This window comes from Silene latifolia, chromosome 8, assembly GCF_048544455.1.
Source record: "Silene latifolia isolate original U9 population chromosome 8, ASM4854445v1, whole genome shotgun sequence".
Taxonomy (NCBI): Eukaryota; Viridiplantae; Streptophyta; class Magnoliopsida; order Caryophyllales; family Caryophyllaceae; genus Silene; species Silene latifolia.
The window spans coordinates 30,218,390-30,244,366 of NC_133533.1; the positions used below are offsets into that span (position 1 = coordinate 30,218,390).

Below are 25,977 nucleotides of genomic sequence, written 5' to 3' on the forward strand. Positions count from 1 at the left end.
ACTAAAAGTTAATAAATTACACCATTATTAGGCTTAATTAACTACTTTTGGCGCGACCTAATTACCACTCTACCACAATTCCCGCCTTTATCTACATAAACAACACACTTACTATACAACATAATCATTCTTATACCAGAGTTTCGCGCTCTAACTTAATATGTAACTAACAAATCAGTTCAATACGTACCCGTATGTCTAGATTTCTCGCTCTTATATAAATTCTCGATCAATGAAAAGTACTTAAAATACAAGTCTTCCACACCCGTTACACAATAGAGCACTTGCATAAAATCCAAAATCTTCAAAAACAACTACATAATATAAACCAATTATTAAACATAAATCAAAGATACTTTAGAAGTTGGAACAAGTGAACAACAAACAATTATAAAACCCCAATCTAATTACTTCACTTTCATCACTTCCTCACAACAAAATATATAACCCACAATTTTCACTTAAAAAAAACATATCTAAATTTCAATTCAAAAGTAGTATAGTGGCAACAACATTAAAAAATTACACTAGCAAATCAAATGAAAAAATAAAAATAAAAGAAAAATAATAAAAACCCCCAAATTAGATCTTTATTTCCCTTTCCCCTCTTTTTTCCCCGTGTTCTTCGATTTCAACACCGTAAGCAAGCAATAGTCTTCAAATCTTCCTTCTTTTCAATTCCTTTGACCTAATTAATCAACCCTTTTATTCAATTGATCATATATTACACTTCAATTCCCCCAAAATTCAATCTTTTTTTCAATTACTTTCCAATTTTCTGTAATTTTTTTTTTCTGGAATTTCATTGAACTCTTATATTTGATTCTTCTGCTTCCTTCAATTCAATCGAAAGGTAAAGATTCATCAACCCTTTCCGTAAATTTTTGATTTTATATCGATTTTTGCTAATTTATTGATTTATTAAACCCTACTTTACTTTTCTTATTTCTACATTGAACAGTCGATCCTGTAGCTCCGAAACCCTAATTTCAATTTATTTTACTTTTAGGGTTGTGATTTGGAGTACCCAATTAGGGTTTTAGGGTTGCTGATTTGTTTTTGCAGGTAATTGAGCTTTTATATTTAATCTTTGGTGTGATAAGTGTTTGAAATTTAGTATGTTTGGTTATAAAGTTGTGATTTTTATATTGTTAATTGATTAATTTTGAATTTTACTTTTCAGGGTAAATAATTTTTACTAGAAGTAGGGTAAATGGTGGAGAAAGTATGCTGGTTATAGCTAGGAGAAATGCAAAGGTATCATCCTGGTAACTGCACTAGTGCAGTTAGTAATAACAACAACTCTGTTATTGGTAGTGGTGGTCCTGGCATTTCTAGTCGAGATGCCGGTCGAGGTGATTCGTCTACGAATTTCTCCATTAATTCAAGGTATAAACAGACATGTTTCTCAGCTTCTTTTGTGTATAGTTGTGATCTTTTTACTTTCTTAAATTCGTATGCTATGCTTTCCTGCGATGTTGTTGAACTTGTGTGTGTGCTACGGTGTGATGAGACATGTACTTAATTTGAGCCATTGGTGTTGGTTGGTGATTTATCGTTTTTGGCTATGACTGAAGAATATTGAGCTTGTATTTTAAAAGTGATAGTAGAATTTTTTTTCACAAATAGCCGTTCCTATGCAAAATGCTAAAACCGTTTGTATCAGATCTTGTTTTATAAATTGCCGGGAAGGAAACTGTGTAGTATAGTCTCTATAATGGAGAGTAGAGACCAAAGAGATAATTCTATGATAGAGAGTAGAGACTGTACCTTTGATGAAGATTCAAACTTAATTGTTTGGTCTGTTGGATTGGGCTTTATGTCTTGAGGACATTAGGTTTCATTTGTAATCTGCAAATGAGTGATTTTTTGCATTGCTGTTCCAGGATCTTGGTGTGGTTGGAATCATTAGTTAAATGAATGTTTTATGGCAGGTGGTGTTGTAATATCTGAGTATATTCTGATTACTTTTTTTTGTTAAGCAATGCGTTGAGCAGGCCATTGATGATCTTTGCAATACTATAATTTAGTCTCATTTTAATTTCAGGCGTGCGACACCACTTCATCCATATAGGTTAAGGTGTGAGAAGGAGGGGCTCAATTCTCGGTACTTTCTTATCTTTAGATGTGTATACTTTAATATAATCTGGGAACATTTTAATTCATTACCAGTAAGACATGGTATTGACTATTCGGCTATCATTCAGAAGAGTTATGCTGAAATCTGAATGCCTGAATTATGTTAATTAAACTATATTCTTCATTGTCTCGTTGAATTCCTAGTGCAAATTAAATGCAGGTGGAAATTCTTTTAATAAGACTGTCCATTATGCTGATCATTATTTTTTTTGTATTGCTATTTTACATTTAGGCTTGGTCCACCTGACTTCCATCCACAAACTTTAGACTGTCCGGAGGAGACTCTTACCAAAGAGTATGTGCAATCTGGATACAGAGAAACAGTTGAGGGGCTCGAGGTGAACTTTAAAATCATCTTTTTTGGATTGATCAATTATTTATAAAGCTTATGCTAATGTACCCTTTTCTTCATGTTTAACCTCCCAAATCTCCTGGATACTATTGCTAAAAAGGACATGAACTTTTCACGTGTTTTCTAAGTCATTGATGTCATGGTCTCATGGTATACACCGATCATCTATGATGTATGTTTCAGGAAGCTAAAGAGATATCGGTTACACAAGTTAATACATTCACCAGGCCCGTTATCCTCAAATGCAAAGAGGTGAGCAACTGACCATCTCTATAGAGTACTCCATTTATCGCTTATTTGATATATTACATCTTTAATTATTTGTGGGCAGGCTATTAGAAAACGACTTAGGGCTATCAATGAGTCTCGAGCTCAGAAGCGCAAGGTAATTATTTTCTCTAACATAGCTTTTGTTTTCTTGTGTTGCTTATATTTTATACGTAATTATTTCACGGCCTCATGGGTATTGAATCGAGGTAGTGACACTGAAATGCGACCGTTGTTTAGAGGGTTTGAAGATCTCCTCAATCGAATTTTACCTTAATTAAGCAATATTGGCTGCATATAGTGAGCAATAGCCGATACTGCGGCTGTGATTAATTTTTTTTTGGGCTCATTTACTATCATGTTCCAATCTTTTCTGTACTATGCAGGCTGGTCAGGTTTATGGAGAGCCACTTTCCGGTAACCTTTTGAGTAGACCGTCGGTCTTCCCGGAGCAGAAATCGTGTAGTGAAGACTTCAAGAAGAGATGGATTGAGGTTGGTTTGAGTCTTCAGCCTCTTGGTGGTGTTATTGGTTATGTTGGTGCTTCATATTCTAGTACCCATGTGTAGTGATCGGTCAAATTATAATTTTCGGTGTTCATTTTAGAGCATGCCTATTACAGTATTACAGTGAACTGAAAAACTGTGAGAACAACATATTAGCAAGAGAAAAGATTGAGGTCATATAACGATACGGCTTATGGGTCAAATAGCTTTGTATTACAGAGATGTTACTATGTTAGGACCACTGATTGAGGAAAATCGAGCAGGAGAGAGTTGAGTGTTAACTGTGGCGTGCTAGAATTTGTTGCTTGAGGTTGCCTCGTTCAGCAAAGTAGGACACAAGGACCTGGAATGTTCACTCATTGACTGTGCAATGGGCATGGCCTTAAATTGTTGTTTTGGTTGCAATTGTGGTAATGGTGTTCAGGGAAGTAGCATATTATGACAGGCCTAGCGCAAACTAATGGTGCATTTTGTCAGATATTGTTTTTATATCGGCCAAACCAGCCGTTTCCACCTGCAGCGTCTGTTGTTGGAGAGGTTATCTGTGATGGATGTTGGGTGATGATGTTTTCACATGAGGGGGAAGTGTCGATTGATAATTCTCATTTACAATACAAAACCTTGAAGCATGATTTGTTTTCACCTGGAGCGTATTATAGTTAATTACTTAACTGATGGCAAGACGAAAGCTTGTTTGACTAAATTAATTGGGGTCCAACTCTTATATGTTGTTTGTATGTCCTAACTCTATCCTCTTTTATATTTCAGGGTTTATCTCAATACCACAAAAGTCTTCGCTCATTGGCTGATCATGTTCCACATGGTTATAGGAAGAAGTCATTATTTGAAATACTCATAAAAAACAACGTTCCCTTGTTAAGGGCGACATGGTTTATTAAAGTAACCTATCTTAATCAGGTATAACCTACAAGCGTTGAACCTTCTTTTGGTTAACGGGTCATATTTATTGTGTAATTTTCAAAGATCTACATTTTTGGAATTAGTGGTAGTTGCTTACTGGATTCAATCATTATGGCTGCTTGTTTGACGAGAAAAACTGTATTGTTGGAAGTTATTTTCTGTGTAGCTGACAGTTAGCTCAATGCATTTTCACTCACGGGTTTTTGTCATGTGCTGAATGACTTGGTCCCCATTGTGTACATCCCATGGCTTTTGACACGCTTTAATACATTGATTGCTACAAATTTATGGCTCTTATTTTTTTTTGTAATAAACTAAGGGAAATTCTTTTGTCATGATTTTTAACTGTATGATGAGTGCAAGATGTACACATTTCTATTCTCACCGATTTTGTATATTCTTATGACTTGATAACACTCACGAGCTGGAGAAAGGACGTTATTTGGGATTGTGTTTATTTTATATCTTATGAAGAAGTAAGTGGTTGCATCAACTGTTTATTTAATTTTGATTTGAAGGAGAAGTTAGTAATATGTGAAGATATTTATTGAAAGTGAAAGGCGGTGGTTAGCATTTTGTTGAACATCTAAATTCTAAAACTAATTTAGTTAAAAATTGCTATTAACAGTTAATGTTGTAGGAAGATTGATTTGCATTTTTTTTATTCATGCATTAATGTTAATTGTTAAATTTCTGATATAAGAATTCGGGCAATGGCCCTCTTTGTGAAAAAATTTAGAACTTATCCTATGATTGCGGCCTCATTGTAGTAAACTGATATACTTGAAATAGGAAATGTGATTGTATTGTTTTGACAGTTAACAGCCTAAGTTTTTGTATATGCTTTTGTGTTTGTATGTTCTCTTGAGTCTTTCTGTCATAATTTTGTTCTGTTACACTGCTTATATGGCATGAAAAACTTTGTAACACGCCTACGGTTTTATCCATTTGACGGCATGAGTATTTGTTTCTCCATAGATCCGACCCAGTTCTTCTGCCGCTGATAGAATTCAGGTGTCACGTTCAGAGCTCTGGACAAAAGATATCACCGAGTACTTGCATTCTCTTCTGGATGAAAAATTTTCAAAGAGTAATTCTCAGCATATTCCTCAAAGTAGGGATCGATCACAACAGGTGCTTTATGGGGGATCATCACAGTTAAAATCGAATCCAGCATCTTTTGCTATCGAGGCTGAGGAGCCCTCCTTGAATTTCAAGTGGTGGTATGTGGTTCGTATTTTGAATTGCCACCTGTCAGAAGGACTTGTTCTTCCTTCTCAAATTATAGATTGGGTTTTCCTCCAATTTAAGGTACTCATTGTTGGCTTAAAAGCTCATTGAATCTAGCTAAGTTATTTGGTTATTTTGAGATCTTTTATCCAGTAGATTTACACGTTTTATTTGTGACAGTATTTTCTTTGTCTGCTGTAGGATAGAGATTTTTTCCAGATAATGCAATTCCTGCTGCCAATTATATATGGAGTGTTGGAGGCCATTGCTTCATGTCAGACATATGTGCGTAAACTTGTGGATGTCACTCTTCGTTTTCTCAAAGAACCTCCTCCAACAGGAGGTTCTGATCTAGTAGGTGATTCGCAAAAAGCCTATGCTATTTCTGCTGTCGTTGAAATGCTTCAATTTCTTATTCTGTCGGTACCGGATACATTTGTTGCTTTGGATTGCTTTCCTTTGCCCCAGCGTCTCATGATGCCACTAGACGACATTGGAAACTCGTTTTGTAAGACACCGATAGACATTGATCGTTCAAAGAATGGTCTAGCAGGAAACAAAATTCCCGGCACTAAATATTCGTCTTCAGGGTTCCATCGCATAGTTTCGTCAATCCAGAAACGTGCGATATATCTAGCGAAGGCTGGTAGCCCGGGTTATTCTGGGCAGAATGTGGCCAAAGTAGTTCAAGCCTTGGATAATGCTCTCGTGCAAGGTGATGTGAAAGAGGCCTACAAGTGTCTGTTTGAAGGTTTTTCTGATCCCTCTGTTGGAGAAGGTTGGATTGCAGAGGTAAGCTCTTGCTTAAGGTCGTCCTTGAAAGGGATTAGATCTCTCGGCCCACAATTGGTTTACTCTGTTTTTCTTCTTTGCGAATGGTGTACCTGTGACTTCAGAGATTTTAGAACTATCCCACTTCATGATCTGAAATTTACTGGCCGAAAAGACTTTTCCCAAATATATGTTGCTGTTAGGCTTTTAAAGTTAAAAACGCGAGAGATGCAAAGATCTGAGAAGGGCAAGAAAAGGTCCGAGAATAAGCTCAATCATAATAATTTAGGGAATGTAAGCATCGAAACATCGGATTTATTCGAAAGTCCTGGTCCGTTGCATGATGTTATACTTTGCTGGCTGGATCAACATGAAGCCTACAAAGGCGAAGGTTTTAAGCGTGTGCAGCTGCTTCTCACGGAACTAACCCGTGCTGGAATTTTCTCTCCTTCGGGATATGTCCGACAACTTTTAGTTAGTGGGATAATGGATAAAAATGGGCCTGTGACTGACGTGGACCGACGAAGGAGGCATTATCGTATCTTGAAACAACTTCCAAGCTCCTGTCTGTGTGAAGTTTTTGATGAAGAACAGCTTTCTGATCGCTCACTTCTTGTTGAAGCGATACATGTCTACTCAAATGAGAGGCGGCTCCTTCTTCGTGGACTACTTGGCGATGAACACAAAAAATCCAGTAGCACTGCGAAATCATCTAAGAGACCAAGAGAATCTCAAGTATATCAAATTGATCAGTCTTCACCTCGTTCTGTGTACCAACTGAAATTGTTACAGTCATCGAACTTGCCTCAGGAGAAAAATAAGAAGAATGATAGAGATCTTGAGGAAATTAAACATATAATCATGGAGATGTTGCTTCTTCCAAAGTCTTCTGCTGAAGCTTTAGTTGATGAATCTCAGGTGAGCTTGAAAAGAACAGCTCGACTGGTTTCTGGCAATATAGATATGATAGAAGGAACACCTGGGTGTGAAGAATGTCGAAGGGCAAAGAGACAGAAAGTAGGTGAGGAGAAATATTCATTTCTGCAAGGGTCATCAATATACCAATCAGAAGAAGACATTTGGTGGTTTAAGAAGGAGGTGAAGTCTTTGGATACGATTAAAGTGGATCAGCCAATTAAGCAGAGCAAGCAGGCATCTAGAGGGAGGCAAAAATCGGTGCGTAAAACACAAAGTCTTGCACAGCTTGCTGCTGCTAGAATTGAGAGTAGTCAGGGCGCATCAACCAGCCATATATGTGATAATAGGATAGTATGTCCTCACCATTGTCCCGTTATGGAAGGCGAAGCTCCTAAATATGCCGAAAATAACAAGGCAACCAGTGGCATAGACATTCTTTCAATTGGGAAGATGTTGAAGTGCCTGAAATTTGTGGAGAAGAGGAGTATTGCTGTTTGGCTTATAAGTACAGTAAAGCGGATTGTTGAAGAGTCTGATAAGTCATTTGAGAAATTGGGCCCTGTGAATAAAGCTTTACCTGCTGCTGCTGATGAAAAGAGCTCGATAAGGTGGAAGCTTGGTGAGGATGAACTATCTGTCATACTCTATTTCATGGACGTTTGTGCTGATTTACCTTCAGCACTCAGATTTCTAATTTGGCTGTTGCCCAAAGCTCTTGGTAATCTCACCACTCCTGTCCATGGTGGAAGGAATATGATGATGTTGCCGAGGAATGTGGAAAGCCATACATGTGAAGTTAAGGAACCCTTTCTCTTGTCAGCTATTCGAAGGTATATTCAGTTTCATTTATTCGTTTCTGAGTGTCTTCACTTGTATACTGTTCTTGTAGAGCTTTTAATTTTAGAAAGGGATGCTCTCCTTCCTTCATGAATTGTGATTGTCATTTTGTCATTGTGATGGGGCCTCCTTTGTGGTTCTCTTTGTATTTGTATTACTCTTATATCTCTTATTTAAGTTTCTATTTGCCTGAAACGTTGTTGAGCTGTGTGTGTCGAAGGCTGGTTCTGCTCATAGACTCTCAGTGTAAGTATGAAAACACAGAATTTCACACCCTTAAACACATGTATCTCCCTCAAAAGAAAGCATATATTAATTTACGTACATGTATTTTTTCTGGGCAATCAGTGTTCATTGTTGCTGATTTGTTTGCAATTTTCCATTACTTTTCTTATATATTTTTGTCGTATTTACTTCTGACTAATTGGTGAAGTTGATGAGATTCGTCACCACTACATCTAAACTCTGGTGTAGCTGTTACGAAGAACTACTTTTTAATTTCTTTTTGGTGTGTGGGGGCTGTAATCCTTTCATCCATTATATAACTTATAACCATTCAGATTCAGTTTTGATATCCCGATCTACTATATTCTGGATGATGTGGTTGTTTTGAAACATTTTTTCTGATTTATGTATTGTGAAAATTGCGTATTACAGGTATGAGAATGTACTTGTTGCGGTGGATCTGGTTCCCGATATCTTGTCTGCTGCAATGCAACGATCGACCGTTGTTTTGGCCTCGAATGGAAGGCTTTCGGGTTCGCCGACCTTTTTGTATGCTAGGTATTTGCTGAAGAAATTTGGCAGTGTTGGCAGTGTCTTAGAGTGGGAGAAGACTTGCAAAGCTACGTGTGACAAGAGACTCTTTTCTGAACTTGAATCTGGAAAATTGCAAAATGGGGAATTTGGAATTTCTTTTGCTGTTCCAGCAGGAGTTGAAGATCCTGATGATTTTATCCGCCAAAAGATAACTGGAAACCGATTATCCAGAACTGGGATGAATATGAGAGACATAGTGCAGAGATTTGTCGATGATGCAGTACGTCATCTCTTTGGCAAAGAGAGAAAGCTTTTTGCCGCTGTTGCTCAAAAAAATGCTGGCATTGACAGGTGGGATGATGGATATCATATAGCTCAACAAATCATCGCGGGCCTTATGGACTGTATTAGGCAAACTGGGGGTGCTGCCCAAGAAGGAGACCCATCTTTGGTATCTTTTGCTGTTTCTGCTATTGTCGCGAATGTTGGGCCTGCTATAGCAAAAATGCCTGATTTCACAGCCGTCAGTAATCATGCAAACGTTCCTGCTCCTACGGGTTCACTGAGTTTTGCTCGTCGAATTCTAAGGATACACATAAATTGCCTTTGCCTGCTTAAGGAAGCACTTGGCGAGAGACATAGCCGTGTTTTTGAGATAGCTCTCGCTTCAGAAGCTTCTTCTGCTCTCACTGCCAATTTTCTCCCTCCAAAAGGTGCTCGGGGGCAGTTTCAGTTATCACCTGATACTCAAGAATCTAATGTGAATTCATTAAATGATGTACCTAGTAATTCGACGAAAGTCGCTATTGGAAGGGTTACGAAGACTGCAGCTGCACTGTCTGCTCTTGTTGTTGGGGCTGTCATTCACGGGGTTGCTAGCCTGGAGAGAATGGTATCAGTCTTTAGACTTAAAGAAGGTTTAGATTTGATGCAATTTATGAGGAATACAAGATCCCATGCTAATGGGACTACCAGATCTGTCGGTGTGCTTAAGGTAGAAAGTTCAGTTGAAGCTTATGTTCATTGGTTCAGGCTTCTTATTGGTAATTGCAGAACAGTTTGTGATGGTCTCATTGTGGACCTTCTTGGTGAATCATCTGTTTTAGCTCTTTCAAGGATGCAACGGACACTTCCTCTTAATCTGGTGTTGCCCCCTGCTTATTCTTTGTTGGCATTCATAATCTGGAGGCCCTATATTTTCAATTTTACCATGGGAAATCTAGAAGAGATTCCTCAATTGCTGCAATCTCTGACTTTGGCTTTAAGTGATGCAGTAAAACATGCACCTTTTCGGGATATATGTCTTAGAGATACCCATGGTTTCTTTGATCTTGTGAGTGCCGACGTTACAGATTCTGAGTTTGCATCCATCTTAGAGTCGAATAGCTCTGATAGACATTTGAAGGCCAAGGCTTTCGCTCCTCTGCGTGCTAGACTTTTCCTCAATGCACTGATTGATTGTAAATTGCCAATTTCTGTACTGGACAATGGTAGTAGGTTGCCTGGAATCGCTGAAAGTGAAACAAAAATATCTGACAGGCTTGTGCGTGCTTTGGATACCTTGCAACCAGCTAAGTTTCATTGGCAGTGGCTTGAGCTGAGGCTTTTGTTAAGCGAGCAGACCCTCGTTGAAAAACTTGATTCTAATGATGCACATTCAATAGCAGATGCTATGCGGTCTCTTTTGCCTAATCCTGACAAGGCTGGCTCTTTAGATAATGACAATAACTTTATTCCAATTGTCCTTACAAGGCTGTTGGTGAGGCCAGATGCTGCTCCTCTCCTTTCAGAAGTTGTACATCTTTTGGGAAGATCTCTGGAGGATTCTATGCTGCTCCATGTGAAATGGTTTTTGGAAGGTCAAGATGTATTGTTTGGAAGGAAATCTATCAGACAGCGTCTTGTTAACTTGGCAGAGAGTAAAGGGTTTTCTACAAGGGCCCACTTCTGGAAGCCCTGGGGCTGGTGTCATTCTAGCACAGATTCCATAAGCACTCGGAGAGACAAAAGGAGGTGTGAAACTCCGTTTCTTGAAGAAGGTGAAGTGATCGAAGAAGACTGCAAGAGGCATATCAGGGGTGCCGCTAAGATTTTGGATCATGATGGTCTTAACACTGACCAGCAGTTCGTAACCGAGAGAGCTCTTGTTGAGTTAGCTCTTCCCTGCATTGATCAAAGCACTGATGATTCTCGCTCTAGGTTTGCCAGTGAGTTGATAAAGCAGATGAATGGTATTGAGCAGCAAATCAGTGGGGTCACTTTTGGGTTTGGTAAACAGACGGGATTGTCTCCTATTGGAACAGAAAGTTCCAACAAATCTAATTCGCGCAAGAGCATGAAAGGTGGTAGCCCTGGCCTGTCCAGACGGGCAGCCGTAGTAGCAATTGATTCCACTCCATCTTCACCCATGGCACTGCGAGCATCATTATCGTTGCGGCTACAGCTCCTCATGAGACTGCTTCCTACAATTTGTGCAGACGGGTAATTATGTTATTAATGCACTTTTTTTATTGGATTATTTCATAGGAATAATCCAAACTATGGGTGACCTTATATTACTCCAAACTTCAACTTAACCCAATTTAATCCCTCCTATCCCCCTCTCTTCCCAAATCAAACTTAGCTAATTTTTTTAATGGCTATATCAGGTAACTTATATACCTTCTTTATTTAACTCTCAATTAATTCATTGTCTTTCTTCTTTGTTTACTCATCTCCTCCCTAAATTACCTGATATAGTCATTAAAAAAATTAGCTAAGTCTGATTTGGGAAGGGAGGGGGATATAGGGGATTAAATTGGGTTATATTGAAGTTTGGACTTTGGAGTAATATAGGAAGGGCACCGATAGCTTGGACTATTCCTATGAAATAATCTTTTTTTTTTTTTTTTTTTTTTTTTCCTGTCATTATATATTTATATGTCAATATTTTCTTCATCTTTTTGAAAATGTCGCCTAATTTAATTTCTCCACTGTTTCTTGGACATGCTGCTTTCATCACTATCTAAGTTCTGAGTACTGCTTAGATTTAATTCTTTTTTGTGCTTAATTTTTGAGCACCCTGCTTTCATTATTGTTGTCTGTTTCAACATAATTTGATAATTTTATGGATGCCAATCTGTACATGTGGTCATTTATCGATATTTCTTCTTTCTGTGTTCACTTATTATAAGGTCTATTCTCTGTTGGTGTTCCAGGTTCATTTAATTTTACACGTTGACCTGCACCTGCATTCACCTTAGATGACCATTGATGGTGGTTTCCAAATAACCCATTTAATTCTGTTGTGCGTACTTTCTAATAAAATCTAATGAGCATAATCTTTGTATAGAAGGAGATTTTAAAATTTTCAACAAGACCCTAGATATAAAATTTTCCGGATCCACCACTGCTTGTAACATTTAAGTGTAAAAAGGAGCATGCTTAGTAAAGATGATATAAACTCTCTACTTTTCTATTGCTTTTTCTCATCCACTCATCTATTGTTTCTCAGGGATTCGTCTGGTCGCAGTTCAAGATTCATACTTGCATCAGTTGTGCTCCGTCTCCTGGGAAGTAGAGTTGTCTATGAAGATATGGATATGTCTCTCAATCCTGGACAAGGATCTCCACCGAAGGAGGCCGAGTCACAACTGGAAACTCGTGCTGTCGTTTCCTTGGATTTATCGGGAAAGCATATATTTGATTGGTTATTACTCGTGCTGCATGCGTTGTTGAGTATTTATTTACCTAGTTGGTTGAGACCTAGACCTTCGTTGAAAGCAACCAGTATGTCCACGAAAGACTTTTCTGGGTTCAACCGGGAGATGTTGGAGAGCCTGCAGGTTAATTTACTCTGTGCTTTGCTCTTAGCTTATTATTTTTATTTCCTTTGATTTATCTTTCAGATCGCCCATTTTCTGATAATTTCCTAGTTCCCTTTCGATTTTGTGGCCATGCCTTCATTTTCTCCTCGAAAATTCCAAATTGCAAATACAGCCTGATTCCTTGTCAAATTTAAAATTAGGTTCTACATTCTCAATTTTATTGGTGGCGTCTTGATTTATCATTTTGGGTCAAGGCTCTGTTGTTGTATCTTTTTTTTTTTTTTTTTTTGTGCGCCTCTGCTTCGTGCACTTTTTCCTTCTTTATACATCCTTTTCCTTTGTGTTTGGAATACAATGGAATAGACTTAGGGGGTGTTTGGTTGGGTATATTGGAATGGAATGGAATGTATTTAGTCCATTCCATTGTTTGGTTGGGGTGATTTGGAATGGAGTTAGATACCCAATGTATTCTAACTCCACCCCAACCCCTTGGAATCCCATACCCACCTTTCCCCATTGGATTCAAACTCCATTCCCACCCTTCTATAACTTATGATGAACCAAATAAGATTTTGCAAGTATGGATTTAGAACCCCATACCACCATACTATCAAACTCCATTCCATTCCATTCCAACTTGTTGAACCAAACGACCCCTTATTGGTTCTCTAAATGCTATATGTCTTTTGTATAGTCGAGTAGCGGAGTGTCCATTTTTCGACAATTTTTTATCAGGTAATCAAGAAATAACCCCCCCTTTTCTGTGTTAAAATTTCCCGGATAAGGCGGCATACATCCGACCCATCTTACGGCATGAGCCATTGAGACATTGGGGTAATGTTGTTCTACCCAACTTACCAAAATATAGTTGCTGTAATGCCTGTACGTCCCAATTTTTCTTTTTCGTCCTTATTGGTTCTCAAATTTAAGCTCCTATTTTTCAATTCTTTTCTAATTGTATCACATGATAATGGGGTTTAACATTGTCATTCATGATATCCGTCCACAATTCATCTTGGGCTTAAGGTTTTGGACTTTTGTCATTGTTGGTGCTTCCTGAATATTCTGCCAATTTTCCTGATGTTGTCTTCTGAATGCAGGGTGAACTGGATCGAATGCAGTTACCCAATGCAGTACGGCGGCGCATTCAAGCTGCCATGCCAATCCTCTTACCGAACGTTCAAACCCGTGTTTCATGCCAGCCTCCATCGATCTCATTTTCTGACATCGCTTCTCTTCAACCTAGCCAAGTGGGTCCTTCTCCAAAGAATCCTGTGTCATCTGTCCGCTCTGCCACCGCTGGGTCCATGTTGGGAAAGTCAAAATCAACAGCCTTGCACCCCGATAACGATTTGGAGGTCGACCCATGGCTACTTTTGGAAGACGGGGCTGGGTCAGGTCCATCTTCTAGTACCACTGCCCTTATGGGTGGTGGGGACCACGCTAATCTTAAAGCATCAAGCTGGCTGAAAGGGGCTGTTAGAGTGAGACGCACTGATCTAACTTATGTTGGCGCTGTGGATGATGATAGCTGAATTTATCGAGCCTTCTTGTTTTGGCGCACAGAGAATGTAATTACCATTTTGCGATGAGGGGCCGATGGAAATATCATGGAATGCATGAACCGCATTTTGGCCGTTGGGCAGATGGTTCAGGTGCCCCATATGGACTTGCTTCGTTTAACTAACCTATGGTCGACAGTCGACATCAACATGAGCATGGCTCGGGGCATCATGTGTATAAATTAGATATAATGGCTACCTTGATGGGGTGAGCTCAGTAAAAAATCCAGCTCTCCAGTAATTTTTTTCTAAATAGCATGTGTTCTCTACTTCTCTTCCTCTTTTCCGATGCCCTGAGTTTATCCTCGCGGTTGAATTTCTGGGGGGAGTAGCGATGCAAATACTGTAAAATGGAGTCGGCTCGGGCTGAGATATTTTGTCTAGACTTATGAGTACTTGCATTCAAGAAATGCCATTGTAGATGATCCTAGTGTGGCTATATTGGCTGCCTTGTTAGATTGTAAACAGTTTCGAATTTCAATGGAATAGATCAAAGTTGGTACTTTTAATTGATTGCAGGTTTCTTTCTTCCATGGTAGAGATAAATGGAGGCTCTCGCCTAACATATTAATTGATCTAAAATCTAAACACGAAATTTAAGTACGGAACAAATAATTTTTCCAAACAAAGGAAAAATATAAAATTATCGTGTGTATTGATGGTAAAAAGATTAAGGGTAGATGATAATGGCCGAACTAATTACAGGATTGTTTATGGGCTGTTTGCTCACAAGGTCCGGCCTGCAAAAGAAGCGGCCTCAGTCTCGCTAGTCGCTAGCATGCTAGTCCGTGGCCCGTGAAATCTATGTTGGCCCGGTGTTTGTCCTGTTCCAAACTCGTATTTGATCACCTCCTAAACTAAACTGTGCTCGATCACCTCTCTAGCTAAACCAGACTCGATCATATCCTATGAACCCGAATCTAACACGACCTACCCAGATTCGACTAACCCGGCTGTCCACTTCACCAACTTCACCATCAGTCAACAACCAGTCATAAAGAATTCCAAATTCTGTTTTTAACTTCTTCCTGGAAATTCAATTCTCTTCATAAAGATTCAACCTTTTAACAATTCAAAGTTTTCCACAAATACCCATTTGATCAGTTCATCACAGTCGTTAATTTCATTCAAAAACCTTCAACAATTTCTTAAAAAAGATATGAACTTTGTAATCACCCCAGTTTCTGAAACTGCAAAGAGGAATATTCCTAGGGAATCAAAAATACCATCTTCACCAAATGATTTTGAAATTTTAAGGAAATGTTTGGAAGAAAATAAAGGTGACAGAATTAAATGTAAATCAAAGGTCGTAGCTTTCAAATCTGCAGTTTTATCTCCTCCGAGACCGGAACTACTACCTTCAAGAAATCTTCGTGACAGGCGTTCACTTACTGATGTTTGAAACATTTTAATTTGATCATTTCTTAAGGGAGTACATAAGTTGAGAAGTACTCCCTTCGACTCAACAGATTCTTTACGTTTCTTTTCTTCTGTGGGAAAGTATTTTTTTATAAACGTATAGAATCTGCTGAGTCAGACGGAGTATTTGGTAATCTTGTAGTACATTATTTGGTTATGGTTTTATGTGGAGGATTTTAATTAGTGAGTCGGGTTTTAATGTTTCATGTATGTTTTTGTGGTTATGGAATTGTAGGATTGGTGAAACTTTTAATGAGTGAGGAAAAAGTTGTTTACACTCGAAAATCTCATTTGAGACCGATAATCATGTTAATGTGGTTCATTAAATAAAAATTTGTTCCGTCCTAATTATTTGTTTACCGTTTATATTCTCGTGTGAGTATTTTTAATCACATGTAAATAAATGATTCAGATGGAAAAAGTAGGCTGAAGACGGTATTAATCATAGCTAGATCGAAGGTTAGAGTTTGCAGGACTGACGAACTCAGGGATTCTGGTTGAATTCAAATACGGTTATTGCTTAACAATCTTTGATGCTAGGGTTGGTGTCATTTCAACTATTAGGATTGGAGTCTTTGACAACATTTTTAACCCCAATTCATCACTCTAGCTGACATGACTCGTATTTGGCTCGAGTGACCCGTTTGCCTGGTCAAGTTACTGGTGCAAAAAATGAATTTTAATGCAGGACATATCAAGTCTTTGGAAGGCAACATTTTGATCTCAGAGTTTAGTGATACTATCCTGAATGTACACTGTACGTAATAAAATTTGCAGTTGATTCTCTGTCGAGCTGTGTCATGCTTTTTATTCATTGTTCTCAGACGAGAAGTCGAGAATCATGCATATGCTGTAAGGACATAATAAACGAAGGGTAAAAAAAGTTGGCTGATTGTTATGTCCACTATTGCTCTTGGTTTTTCATTAGCTTGTCTGCAGAGATTACATCATTGATCCATGCGACGAGATTGAAAGCTAAGCCTTCCAACACTCTTGAGTAGCTTTCTAATATTGCTTGGCCTACATCCTGCAAAAACGGCCCATTCAATCCGTAAGATGATTGCAATCTACGTTACAGCGAGATCATCACTTTAAAACTTCATTGGATCTTGCAAGTGTCGAGTGTAGCTAAGTCTGAGTAACATGACTATAAAACAGAGAAACTTACCCGATTATATTGGATCTTGCAAGTGTCGAGTGTTGTCTGTGACAGTGAAGGGAACCTATGCTTTAAGGTGAACAACAAAGTCTCGGCTCTATCAGCAAGGATGTAGTTCTTGTCATTTCGATCTGTTTCATACATTAGCTCTTTCATTACATTCCATGATCTTGAATGTGTCATTCCCGCCTTTCGTTTCCATGTATACAAGGAAGCTTCTACTCTGTCAGCAAGCTCAAGAGCTTCATGTTCTGTGGTGATTTTCAATGTATCTAAGAGCTGGTCAGGGGAGAACACTTCTGCATTGCTCATGTATTTATATAGCGCATCTCCCAAACATGTCTTCCCGCTCTGAAACAACGGAGTTTTAGCATTAGGACATTTTATAGATCTTACATGTGTTTAAACTAGTCAGAAAATCTGCCTTGACAGAAAGTTTGTGTAAGATTAGACCTGGAAAACCTGTCCTTCAGATTTGGTACAGGTTGGTCGTTTGATCAATTGGGTTTGGGCCTATTTTGGTGTGATATTGTTGGTTCAATTCAAGTGTGGGCCATTTAGGTTGGGTGGTTAGAGGTGTGTTGCTTTGGGTTGTATTCTGTTCGGAACTGAGAAATGTTATCCGGGTCTGATTATTCAGTAATTACAATAAGACCTACCTATTCTTGCCCGATTTTACCAGAGGGCCGTGTCACCTAAATAATTGTCTTGTCGACGACAATTTTGCTTGCTATCTCAGAGTCTAAAATCTGATGTCAAGAAATTAAGACAATATGAACAAAGGGTTGAAAATAACCTTGGGAAGCCCTGCAATGTAAGATTCTGGCACTTCCATCTCATTGAGAACATTATTGTTAATGGCCATGGCAGCCTTGTGAATTTGATTGGCACAATCCCGCTGATGGCGCAAGTGTTTCCTTCCCTTGTCGGAGATACCACCAGATGGTATACAGGGAACTGGCAGCCACCATTTCTCATCTTTGCGCGACACAACTTTCCTGAACGAAGTTGTTCGTGATGTATTCATCGACGTGTTACCTTGTTCAGCATACCAAAATTCTGTTTCCTGGAAACTATCCAGTATTTCCTGCAGGAAAGCATCAGAATTCACAATTAAGTCTTTTCCAGTTTATCAGTACCACTGGTAAAATATTTGATGATGTCGGAAAACTTACCAAAAGCATTCCATCTAGTTTCTTCAGTGCAGGAAGATTAATTTGAATGTCTGTCCTTGTCTGTGTACACATCGCCTAACATTCATTCAATGTACATATTTTTTTTAGATATCATCACGTTGATCGAATTTGGGTAAGACAGTCTTACAGTAGGATTAAGTGAGGTTCATATGAGCTTTTGAACTTCAAAGTTGAAAATTCATCGTTAATCATGTTTTGTAATGTATTTACCTCGATGTTACTTCCGTCTTGGGGGACGAAGTCCACAATATAATCACAAACAGAAAGAAGGCAATCCATTTCTCTCTTCCACATCATCTTTTTCTCTGGCTTCAGAGGTTCTACCTTCAATGCATTCCCAAATATAGTAGCTGCAGTTTTTTCCCTATGATCAGCTAAAACTCCAAAACCGGAAACAAGCAGGACCATTGAAAGCTAGGATGTAATAGTAAGGTCTGAAGACATTACCATAAAGATTTGTGATGGCATTAGAGATGGTCACTGCGATACAGACGCCTTTTCCGCTCCCTGACATGTCTTCTCCCAGCAGCAGCTTTGAAAACCTTTCTTTCATCATTTCTAGCTCTTCAATTTGTTCAAGAAAAACAAAAAAAAAATGTCAATGTTTCCATTTTAACCCTCTATCGGAAACATGGAGAGGCAAACAACTGATGTCCGAAACTGTACAAAAAAGTCGGAAGAAAAGAAAAAAAATGATGAGAGCTGATTATTAAACAGACCTATATCTGCAAGTTCCAATTCATCATAGCCATCATCAATACTATGCATATACTTCCTCAACCCAAGCCTAGAAGGCGAAAGCGAAGGAGGGGTTGCCGTCCTGGGTGGGACCCACCTAACAGGAGAAGCGCCGTCTGAGCAACTGTCAGTGGGTCCATCAGAGAGAGTTGACATTTCAGAACTAGTCCTGCAATACCCAAAAGAGGCAGTGCTCATAGGAGAATTAATTGACTGATGATCACAGTTTTCGTCTGTAATCGAGTTCTCCATCATGATCTCTTCTGTTAAACTTACTTGGAAACAAAAGTAGCTTAACCTTAACCTGCAATCTCCCAAAGACATCTTCTTTTATGTCACAAAATCAACAAATTTTATCAAAAAAAAAAAGCTGCAAAATTCTCATATGTTATTCAAATTTACGACGAGAATCATTCTTATGTTATTACAACACAAAAGCATAGACAAAAAGGATCAATCTCTTGTCATTATCAGTTTTATCATAGAATTCAAATGAAGGGTGTTATATGTTTTTCAACAAAATAGTTAAAGTTCCATAAAGTTAAACAAAGGTTAACCATGATGTAGATGTTACCTTTATTTACTTGTTACAAATTTGAATTTGAAGTGAAAAAGTATATGTTTTGAAATAGAGATCCCTCCTTAATATATTATTTTGTGGGCAACTTTGCTTTTCATTAGTAAAAGCACATACTCATGCATCAAACATTGACCACCACCCTCCTAGCTAGAGACTATACAGATTACGACAGACGGTTTTCAACCGCGATTTTTGTGAAGAATATAAGAAATGTTGTAGATGATGATCAATTTTTGTTAAAGGGTGTTTAGAATTTGTGATGATTTAATGTCTTAATTGGTTTTTTTGTTGAATGAGTGTGGAGAGAACATGCAGTATAGAGTATAGTATATGGGTTTGTGATAATGTACGTGACATAGAGTATTTGTTATGATTAGAAATTTGTTCAACTTTGATTAAAATACTCTTACAATGAATAAAAAAGGCAAATATATTATTAAAACGGAAAGCGTATTAAATTAGTAGTAATATGAACACTTAAATATGCAAAGTATTATTGAATGAATGTATGTTAGCTTATTAAATTAGTAGTAATATGAACACTTAAATATGCAAAGTATTATTGAATGAATGTATGTAGCTGGGCACTGCTTAATTGCTTATTATCTGTCAAAATCATACATGAACACTTTGATATAGTATTATATAGTTAACCAAATTCTGTATGTAGTTAGATAATGATTGAAGCTAAATGATTAACTAAAGGCTAAAGCTGTCTCTTATGATTGAAGAAGTTATTAAGGAAACAAATCAACAATCAAAGGAAAAATAATCAATCTTATGTAAATAATTGTAACTAGTTTAGACCCCATGTAATAAATGTATATATAGTTTTTTTAAAATAAATAAATCACTTATAAAATAGTGATATTTCATTAATTGTCCATATTTCTCATTATTGTATTTTGCTTTGTTGATAATTAATCAAGAGAATTGGGTAATATGCTGGAATGTATTTTAAAGAAAATATTTTTTAATTTTCTCAAATATTTTTGTCACGAAAGTAATAATAATGATTTACAGTTTTATTTTATATGTAGTATGTATTAATTCATTCCCAAATAATAGTATCAATAAAAGTAGCAATTTATATTTTTATATAAATTTTATTTATATTTTAATTAAGATATTATAGTTTAAAGTTAGGTGAAAATAACATAATTTGATGAAAAAATTAATTTTAATTAAAAGATAATAATTTAATATAAAACAAAAATTGTATACTTGATAAAATTGTGATTTTAATTAAGAATTTGGTGAAAATTAAGAAAAAGATGTTGAATTTTACTTTTGGTAAAAGAAAAATGCTCCAAATGAAACTTTAAGGCCTAATTTCACTTTTAGTAGATAGGTGATTACTATTTTGCGATTTTTTTAATAAGTGAGAGGGGTTGATTTATATTCATAATTCGATTTAATATATGTATTTGTTAAATCTCATGCACCATCTTGCTAGTTGTATATTATGTCATTCATTCAACTTTCTCGTAAGACAAACATATCTATTAGCATGAAACCTTTATATATTTATCCGTATTGTTATGATAATCCGATTACCTTTTTATTTTGATTTGTGAGATGTTAATGATTAAAATGTTCTGTAAAAAAAAAAAATATTAAAGTGGTGGTAAAATGATAACTGAATTACACCTTTAAAATTGTAAGAAGTAGAATCACTAATTTATTAGTTCTATTCTTAGTGACTTTAGTTTTAATTTTTTAAAAGTAGTTTTACATTCACCTAGATCATACTTCACACGTATTTAGTATTTAACTAAATTTATATTTTTTTCCCCCACAAGTTGTTGTCGGTCCCTGTTTGGGTAATTGTTTCAACAGAGGCAAAGAGTACAATTACAAAAGTTCGTAAAACTAGGCTAACATGCAGCCAAAAAGACTAAAATGAAAATATGTAAAATTGTGGATATAGGAATGGATGAATTACCGAGAAAACCTATTAATCAATATAAATATTGTAATCACTTGTTCGAACTTCATCTATATCCTACGGAAGAGCCGCCACCAAGGGGATCTAAGTAGTAGTAAATGGTAACACTCGCTACTCCAAGCTTTAAAAAAATGATTAAATTATCGATTTTGCTACCGAAAAATTCTTAAATATGAGGCTTTAACATAAATACAGTATACATCGTATTAAAACAAAAAGAAGAAAATTCGCTCCCTCAAAATTTTATTTATAAATTCACCCAACAATATGTCATTTTCTCTTATATCCTAAAATTCCTAATACAATGCAATTAAATAGTGTATCACCACACATGGAGCTTATCAACAAATGAAAATTATTTTCCAAATTCAATACTTGATCGTGAGGAGGACATGCCTTCCACTAAGCATTATAGGCTTATAACATTATTGTCCCTAACCTCTAATTCTCTACGACCCCTCATCATTTGATTAAATAAGCACCTCTAGAAATTTCTAATGATTTTGTATCATCGGATCGAAAAAAATTATTTCGGCATTTTCAAACAATTTGAAGTACGTTTATCACGGACAATAAATGATTACTCTTTCTTACGGCATATAAATCTCTTACAAAAAAATTTAAAAGTTTAAAGTAAACTATGTAAAAAGGAAAAAAAAATTACTCTGTAATGTTTATTTAATTCTAAATTTATCTTATTCGATGAAGTATTGAAGTATATAGTTCAAAGACCCAAAGAAATCATAATGTCTTAATAACTCGATCAAAACCCGATGACAAGATCCGACCCAACTAAATGGTGATTCATACTCGGAATAACTTGATCCGAATAACCTGTTGACAAATGACGTGCCTTCTCATTTGTCCGTCCAATAAAAGGAATGAAATATTACCAATCTTAGCTCTACCTTTTAAACAATATTTAAATGCAAGCATCTATTAACATCAATAGCCGTCTTAGCTCAGTGGTAGAGCGCGTGGCTTTTAACCACGTGGTCGTGGGTTCGATCCCCACAGACGGCGTTTTTTTCGACTTTTCCTTCCACATCCAAAATAACCAACGGTCAAAATGAATCCACGTGTTACCTTCCTCGACAATTTCAACGGCCCAGATTATCTTGAATCCCATCATCATCACCCGCCAATTTCTCACTCCTCTCCTCACTCCCACAGTTTCACTCTTACTCATTTACATGGCTACGACATCGTTTTGCCCCTCTCTGGTCCCGAGTTACTGTACTCGCTGCAGAGTTAACTCACCTCCAATCCGTCCGCTTCAACTCGTGCCGAGTCGCGGGTATCCGAGTCACCCGACTCGGATATGCGCTAAAGTTGATGGTAGAGAAGAAAAGCTCGAGAACAACCTAGTAGTTATTAAAAATAATAATATTATTGGTGTAAATGATGTTGATGTTGATGATTATGAAGAAGAAAAGGTAATTTGTTTTGTTCTAATCATTTTTTTCTTGTTTTAGTACACAGTCGATTAAATTTGTTTTCTTCCTAGTTGTGAATGGGGGTTGGGATTTATATTTATCCTTACATTCAAAAGAGAATAAGGAATTGTGTTAATGGGCGCTTGAGCAATTGGATGATCATGTTGTCGTAGCTAGGTGTCTTTAGTTTGTAAGATGGATTGAAAGGGAATGGAAAGGTGAAGGTGGAATCAAGAAAATAAATGTAGCCATATATTCACATTAGGAACGCTTGTAAATATAGTTTAGGATGCCTTAGATTATGTTGTGGCGGAACTTGAAAACTCTATTTCCCTCACGGGTATGTTCCTATTGTCTTGTGTCATCTTTAACATCATTTTATAGTTTTGGTGAAAAGCAGTTCCATTCTTCTGACTGTTATTTAGTTTTGAGGCGAGTGCTCTAGTTGTATATGTAATCCTTGTTCTTTACTGCATTCAGGTGGTAAAGACAACACCAAAGCTACCTGAACGTGATTTTGCTGGAACACCGCATGTCCCTGTGTATGTTATGCTGCCTGTAAGTTTGCTACTGCTTGGTTCTAACTCTTAGTTCGTGGAGTAGTTATTAAGACTACATTTTTCCATTAAACTCAACATAAATATTTTTCAACTGTTTAGATATTCTTTAAAACTCTTGAGACAATGTGTGACATCCACCTTTTCCTCTCATATTTACTACTCAAGAGTCAAAATCAGGACTTAGCGTCCGTCTAAAAATGCTGCATATATTATTGGGTCTGACCAAAGTTTAAGCCAAAGTGTGATCATGCTGAGATAAATCAGACTAATTTTCTTTTCCCAAATGCTTTCCTGGCTGTAATTTCAAATATTTATTTCCTTCGACTTGGTTAGTTTAGCAAAAGCTGGTTAAATGGTACCCTCTCTCGTATAGCTGTGCAAAGTATTACTGTTTCAATATGACAAGTCTTCCTTGGTCACAGTTAGGTATCATAGACATGAATTGCAAAATGGTAGATCCATTTGGCCTTCTGGAGGAACTTAAAGTCTTGAAATCCATTAATGTTGACGGAATCATGGTTGATTGCTGGTGGGGAATAGTGGAGGCACAGGCTCCACAGAAATATAACTGGACTGGTTACAGGAGTCTTTTTCAGATCGTGCGTGCTCTTGGGCTTAAATTGCAGGTATTCTAAATGGCACAGGATCCGCAGAAATAATGGCCTAAATCCATTTGAAATTACATTTATTTTTTATGGTTTAAGATCCGTCATCCACAGGTTTGTCATGAATTCGACTAAGAAGCTCAAATTATCTGCACTTTTTTTCAGGTGGTTATGTCTTTTCATGAATGCGGAGGAAATGTTGGTGATGATGTGAATATTCCTCTCCCAAGGTGGATTAGAGAAATAGGTCAAAAAAATCCAGACATCTATTTCACAAATCAAGAAGGTAGGCGCATTACTGAATGCCTTTCATGGGGTATAGACAAAGAACGTGTCTTGAGAGGCCGCACTGCAGTTGAGGTATTCCAGCCTATTGTGATTTCAGTTCCGCTTCTTAACTTGAGTGTTTTCAACTTTATTTCTGTTGTATCACCAGTCAATTCTCTTTGCATGTGGTTTGAAGATCACTTACAGAGTTAAGTTACTTTGCATTTTTACTGCAGCAATTAGTAACCATATCTTTGAACCTTCTTGGTGGCAAAATAGGTCTACTTTGATTATATGAGAAGCTTCCGTGTAGAATTTGATGAGTTCTTTGAGAGTGGAACCATCTGTGAGATTGAGGTGGGTCTTGGTCCATGTGGGGAGCTACGTTATCCATCCTATCCTGCAAAACATGGCTGGAAGTATCCGGGTATTGGCCAATTCCAGGTAAAAATTACAAAACCCCTAACAAAAGGCCTTTCAACATCTGTACGCTCCCTCCCTCTTTGGATTGACTATATTTTTCTTTTAGAGTCGTTCAAAACAGTTTTCTACATTTTCTCTTTTGCTTAAGTTTGGAGCGTAAAAGAAAAAATATGCTCTAAGAAGTCTCTGGTTCCATTGTCCTGTAAGGCTGTAATACAGTCTTCATCCACTTGATGTATATACCTTTCCCACTTGCGTCTTTCTCTTTTAATTTTTTAAACTAGTGCCTTGCAGAAATGTAGTAATCTTAATGAATGAAGGGATTACTTTCTTGGTCAATCTGTCATCTTCAGATCTCCTTTATCAGTTATGTCAAGCAACTGTACGGTTTACATATGAGAAATCTCACATGATTCAAAACATTCTTATACAGTGCTATGACAAGTATTTAATGAAGAGTCTGGAGAAGGCTGCAGAGGCTAGGGGACACTTGTCTTGGGCTAGGGCGCCTGATAATGCAGGTTCTTACAATTCCTGGCCAGACAAGACAGGCTTTTTCCGTGATGGTGGCGATTATGACAGCTATTATGGTAGATTCTTCTTGAATTGGTATTCACGGGTCCTGATTGATCATGGAGATCGTGTGCTTGGTCTGGCTAACTTAGCTTTTGAAGGCACCGCTATTGCTGCAAAGGTGAGATAGAAATTTGAAGGCGTGAGTTTGGTAGTAAGTTATGTTTGTAAGTTGAAAATGTTGGAAGTTGACTTGGCAAACGAGTCATTTGGATTGGGTATGGGGTTATTCCTAACACGGCTTACAGGTTCGAGAGTCGAGACATTTTGGTGCATTGTTGTTGGGTCATTTTGACCATTTTGGAGTCATCTTTGATCGCGGTTACAAATTTTTTGTTTCAAATTAGTTATTTTAGGTTTGAACATTCGGATCAGGTGCTTTTGCTAGTTAGATCACTTAGATGTATGAAAGGCCCTTTGGCCTCTTAAGAGCAAGTTTAATTGGTGAACAGCTGTCAGGTATTCATTGGTGGTACAAAACTGCCAGTCATGCTGCTGAATTGACTGCTGGATTCTACAATTCATGCAATCGTGATGGCTATACCTCGATTGCTGCAATGTTCAAGAAGCATGAAGCTGCTCTGAACTTTACATGTGTGGAATTACGCACGCTGGACCAGCAAGAGAACTATCCAGAGGCACTAGCAGACCCTGAGGGATTGGTTTGGCAGGTTAGCAATTATGAGTCTACTACTGTATTATACTTTCTTAATGTAATTTGCATACTTCTGTAAGGCACTAAAAAGTTTCTTTCGTCTAACTTAATTCGGCGTTACTTAAATTCAAAATTGGTGCTAGGAAATTTATTTTATAGACAGAGAATGGCTTTTATAAAAACTTGCAGGTGTTCGATATGGATAATTGGGATATGTCCCCTATGTTGACAGTCTTGACACCTTATTTTATTCAAAAAGATATAGTCAACTGAAAAATGAAAACGATAACCGAAACCCCTGCCATTGTTTCACTCATATACTTGCTTATTCCAGTGGAATGGTATACAGT

The 25,977-nt window shown here is 37.3% G+C and overlaps 3 protein-coding genes and 1 non-coding gene across 7 annotated transcripts; 3 read left to right on the plus strand and 1 right to left on the minus strand.

The window, feature by feature from the left end:
• Positions 1-507: 507 nt before the first annotated feature.
• LOC141596671 (mediator of RNA polymerase II transcription subunit 12) lies at positions 508-14,577 on the plus strand. Of its 2 annotated transcripts, XM_074416891.1 has the most exons (14): positions 508-853; positions 1,010-1,065; positions 1,184-1,389; positions 2,048-2,107; positions 2,372-2,477; positions 2,675-2,743; positions 2,823-2,876; positions 3,145-3,252; positions 4,033-4,182; positions 5,164-5,496; positions 5,617-7,934; positions 8,599-11,181; positions 12,194-12,524; positions 13,607-14,577. In XM_074416891.1, the coding sequence occupies exons 3-14, from the start codon at positions 1,250-1,252 to the stop codon at positions 14,039-14,041; spliced, it is 6,687 nt and encodes a 2,228-aa protein (XP_074272992.1). In that variant the 5' UTR covers positions 508-853; positions 1,010-1,065; positions 1,184-1,249; the 3' UTR covers positions 14,042-14,577. The 2 variants fall into 2 exon arrangements, with proteins under 2 accessions (XP_074272992.1, XP_074272993.1); XM_074416892.1 differs by lacking the exon at positions 1,010-1,065 and having other exon boundaries at positions 600-853.
• A 1,609-nt stretch (positions 14,578-16,186) lies between these two features.
• On the minus strand, positions 16,187-19,233 carry LOC141596672 (rop guanine nucleotide exchange factor 3). 3 transcript variants are annotated; one of them, XM_074416895.1, is made up of 8 exons: positions 19,155-19,233; positions 18,562-18,884; positions 18,290-18,406; positions 18,053-18,192; positions 17,822-17,896; positions 17,443-17,733; positions 16,656-16,997; positions 16,187-16,514 (listed from the first exon to the last, which is right to left on the minus strand). In XM_074416895.1, the coding sequence occupies exons 2-8, from the start codon at positions 18,833-18,835 to the stop codon at positions 16,392-16,394; spliced, it is 1,362 nt and encodes a 453-aa protein (XP_074272996.1). In that variant the 5' UTR covers positions 18,836-18,884; positions 19,155-19,233; the 3' UTR covers positions 16,187-16,391. The 3 variants fall into 3 exon arrangements, with proteins under 3 accessions (XP_074272996.1, XP_074272997.1, XP_074272995.1); XM_074416896.1 differs by lacking the exon at positions 19,155-19,233 and having other exon boundaries at positions 18,562-18,999; XM_074416894.1 differs by lacking the exon at positions 19,155-19,233 and having other exon boundaries at positions 17,822-17,881; positions 18,562-18,993.
• Positions 19,234-22,059: 2,826 nt separating this feature from the next.
• Positions 22,060-22,131, plus strand: TRNAK-UUU (transfer RNA lysine (anticodon UUU)). The gene has a single exon. It is a non-coding gene; the product is annotated as a tRNA-Lys (tRNA).
• Positions 22,132-22,247: 116 nt separating this feature from the next.
• LOC141596673 (beta-amylase 2, chloroplastic) lies at positions 22,248-25,643 on the plus strand (the record flags this gene model as incomplete). The annotated part of the gene is given in 7 exon segments (XM_074416897.1): positions 22,248-22,544; positions 23,025-23,102; positions 23,527-23,730; positions 23,875-24,069; positions 24,256-24,420; positions 24,833-25,093; positions 25,425-25,643. Coding segments are annotated over 7 exon segments (1,365 nt in total), but the record flags the coding sequence as incomplete, so codon positions are not given.
• Positions 25,644-25,977: the final 334 nt, after the last annotated feature.